Source organism: Buceros rhinoceros, unplaced genomic scaffold, assembly GCF_000710305.1.
Source record: "Buceros rhinoceros silvestris isolate BGI_N320 unplaced genomic scaffold, ASM71030v1 scaffold22269, whole genome shotgun sequence".
Lineage (NCBI taxonomy): Eukaryota > Metazoa > Chordata > Aves > Bucerotiformes > Bucerotidae > Buceros > Buceros rhinoceros.
This window is the reverse complement of record NW_010431207.1, coordinates 1-2012: the sequence shown is the minus strand read 5'-3', so window position 1 is coordinate 2012 and position 2012 is coordinate 1. Positions and strand designations below refer to the sequence as shown.

Here is a 2012-nt window from a genome sequence, read left to right as displayed (position 1 = left end):
CCCTCATCGGCGCGCCAACCTGGGCTCCCGCCTGCAGGGGCTGGTCCAGGCAAACACCTGGGTGGTCCTCCAGGACCTGCAGCCAGGGGTGAGGTACCACATCCAGGTGCGCAGCAAGCCTGATGGCACCTCCATGGATGGCGTCTGGGGACCCTGGTCGCAGGCTCAGTAGCAGCAGAGACACCCCGCTCCTCTGGTGAGCAGCCATCCCCACCAACGGGGTGCTGGCACCCGTGCCTGTGGCTGCAAGGGGTGCGCATCCTGGGGTAGCTGAGGTGCAGCACCCAGGTTTTGGGGGGGGGCAGGGGCAAGCAGCCCCCTCCCTGCCTTGGCTCTCACCTGCCCAGGTGACATCGGGTTGTGCTGCAGCACCCCTGACCTGCGGCACGTGCATTGTGAGTGGAGCTGGGACCCCGCAGAGCCCCACAGCTTCCACCAGCTCTTCTACCGGCCGCCTCCAAGTGGGGACGGCCACAGGTAAGGCGCGGGGTGGCGTTGTGAGTGGAGCTGGGACCCCGCAGAGCCCCACAGCTTCCACCAGCTCTTCTACCGGCCGCCTCCAAGTGGGGACGGCACAAGGTAAGGCGTGTGGTGGGGATATGGCACAACCCAGGGACCACCAGCCCTGCTCGGTGTCCCACATCCCACAGTGTGCCACCTGGCCCTGTGCTCTGCCCCTGCCACCACTGACATCGCACCTCCTCACCACCGCTCCCCGCCACACTGCCCCTCTGACTACAGGCAGTGCAGAAACGCTGCACTTGTGTTCCCACTGACTGTGGGAACACTGTGGCCCCAGAGGGAGGCTAGCAGTGGGAAAGAAGAGTGGGGCCACCGCGGTGGGGCTGACTGGCTCCCTGCTCCTCGTACAGGGAAGAGGCATGGAAGCAGTGTCAGGAGTCAACTGTGGGGGCGCAGGGCACCCACACCTGCACATTCCAGCCCAGGGCTGGCAGCACCATCTCCGTCCTGGTGAACATCACCCGGCCTCATGCACCACCCACGCTCAGCTACTTCAAGGAGCCCTTCTGGCTGCACCAGGCCGGTGAGTTCCAGCACCACCACAGCCCCTGACCTTGCCCATGCCCAGCTGGTGGGGCGACACAGTGTCCCATGTCCCGATCCACAGCAGCAACATGTCCTCATGTCCAACAGTGCTCACAGAGGCCCCGGAGCTTGTGGAGGCGACGGTGTCACAGGGTCGGCTGAGCCTGCAGTGGCTGCCACCCCTGGAGGCCCTGGCAGAACAGCTGGACTATCAGGTCCGCTATGCTGTAGAGAACAGCCATGACTGGAAGGTAAGGAATGGCCAGAGCTCCCCAGAGCAGCCCTGCCCACCCCAACGCTGCCACACGGGCCCACATGGGGTCAGGCAAGACAGATCCACATCCCAGCGCTGCCCCTTGGTCATCCCACAGCAGTCATCTCCAGCTTGGCTCTGCCACACAGGTCCTGCAGGTCCCTCAGGCAGCCAGGAAAGAAGTGCTGGACCTACGGCCGGGCACTCGCTACCATGCCCAGGTGCGGGCCCAGCCCAGTGGGCCATGGTACCGGGGCAGCTGGAGCGCCTGGTCTGAACCTGTCGTGGTTGATGCCATAGACGATGCGGGTAAGAGACGGGGCAGGAGCCAGAAAAGCCACACAGCCAAAGGCAGGAGACTGAGAATGTTGGGAATGGGATGGGGAGTGCTGGGCAGAGGGTGACAGAGCTGCAAAGGCCTCAGTGGTGGCAGGTCCGGGGTGGGTTACAGTCCCAGCCTTCCTCCTCCGATGCAGGCTGGATCATCCCGAGTGTTACGGTGGTACCGCTGCTCTTCACAGGAGTGCTCCTGGGGCTGCGGTGCACCTTTCCGTCCCTCTACAGGTAAGGGCTGTGCCTGGGGCAGGTAGGGGGCGGTCAGAACCAGGTCCGTGCACCCTGCCCGGGGGCATCAGGACACCCCAAGACTGGGGTTTGCCTTTGACACCCGTTCCCTGCACCCAGCAACGTGAAGCAGAAGCTGTGGCCCCCA

At 64.7% G+C, this 2012-nt stretch overlaps 1 protein-coding gene across 1 annotated transcript in view; it reads left to right on the top strand.

Moving 5' to 3' along the window:
• Nucleotides 1-2006, top strand: part of MPL (MPL proto-oncogene, thrombopoietin receptor) — a gene marked incomplete at its 3' end in the record, with an annotated part of 6288 nt that extends 4282 nt beyond the window's left edge. The window contains 8 exon segments of the mRNA XM_010143357.1: nt 38-166; nt 169-196; nt 348-477; nt 873-1045; nt 1156-1298; nt 1450-1609; nt 1777-1864; nt 1985-2006. Of these exon segments, the coding sequence (XP_010141659.1) occupies nt 38-166; nt 169-196; nt 348-477; nt 873-1045; nt 1156-1298; nt 1450-1609; nt 1777-1864; nt 1985-2006 (873 nt within the window).
• Between the last annotated feature and the right edge of the window lie 6 nt (nt 2007-2012).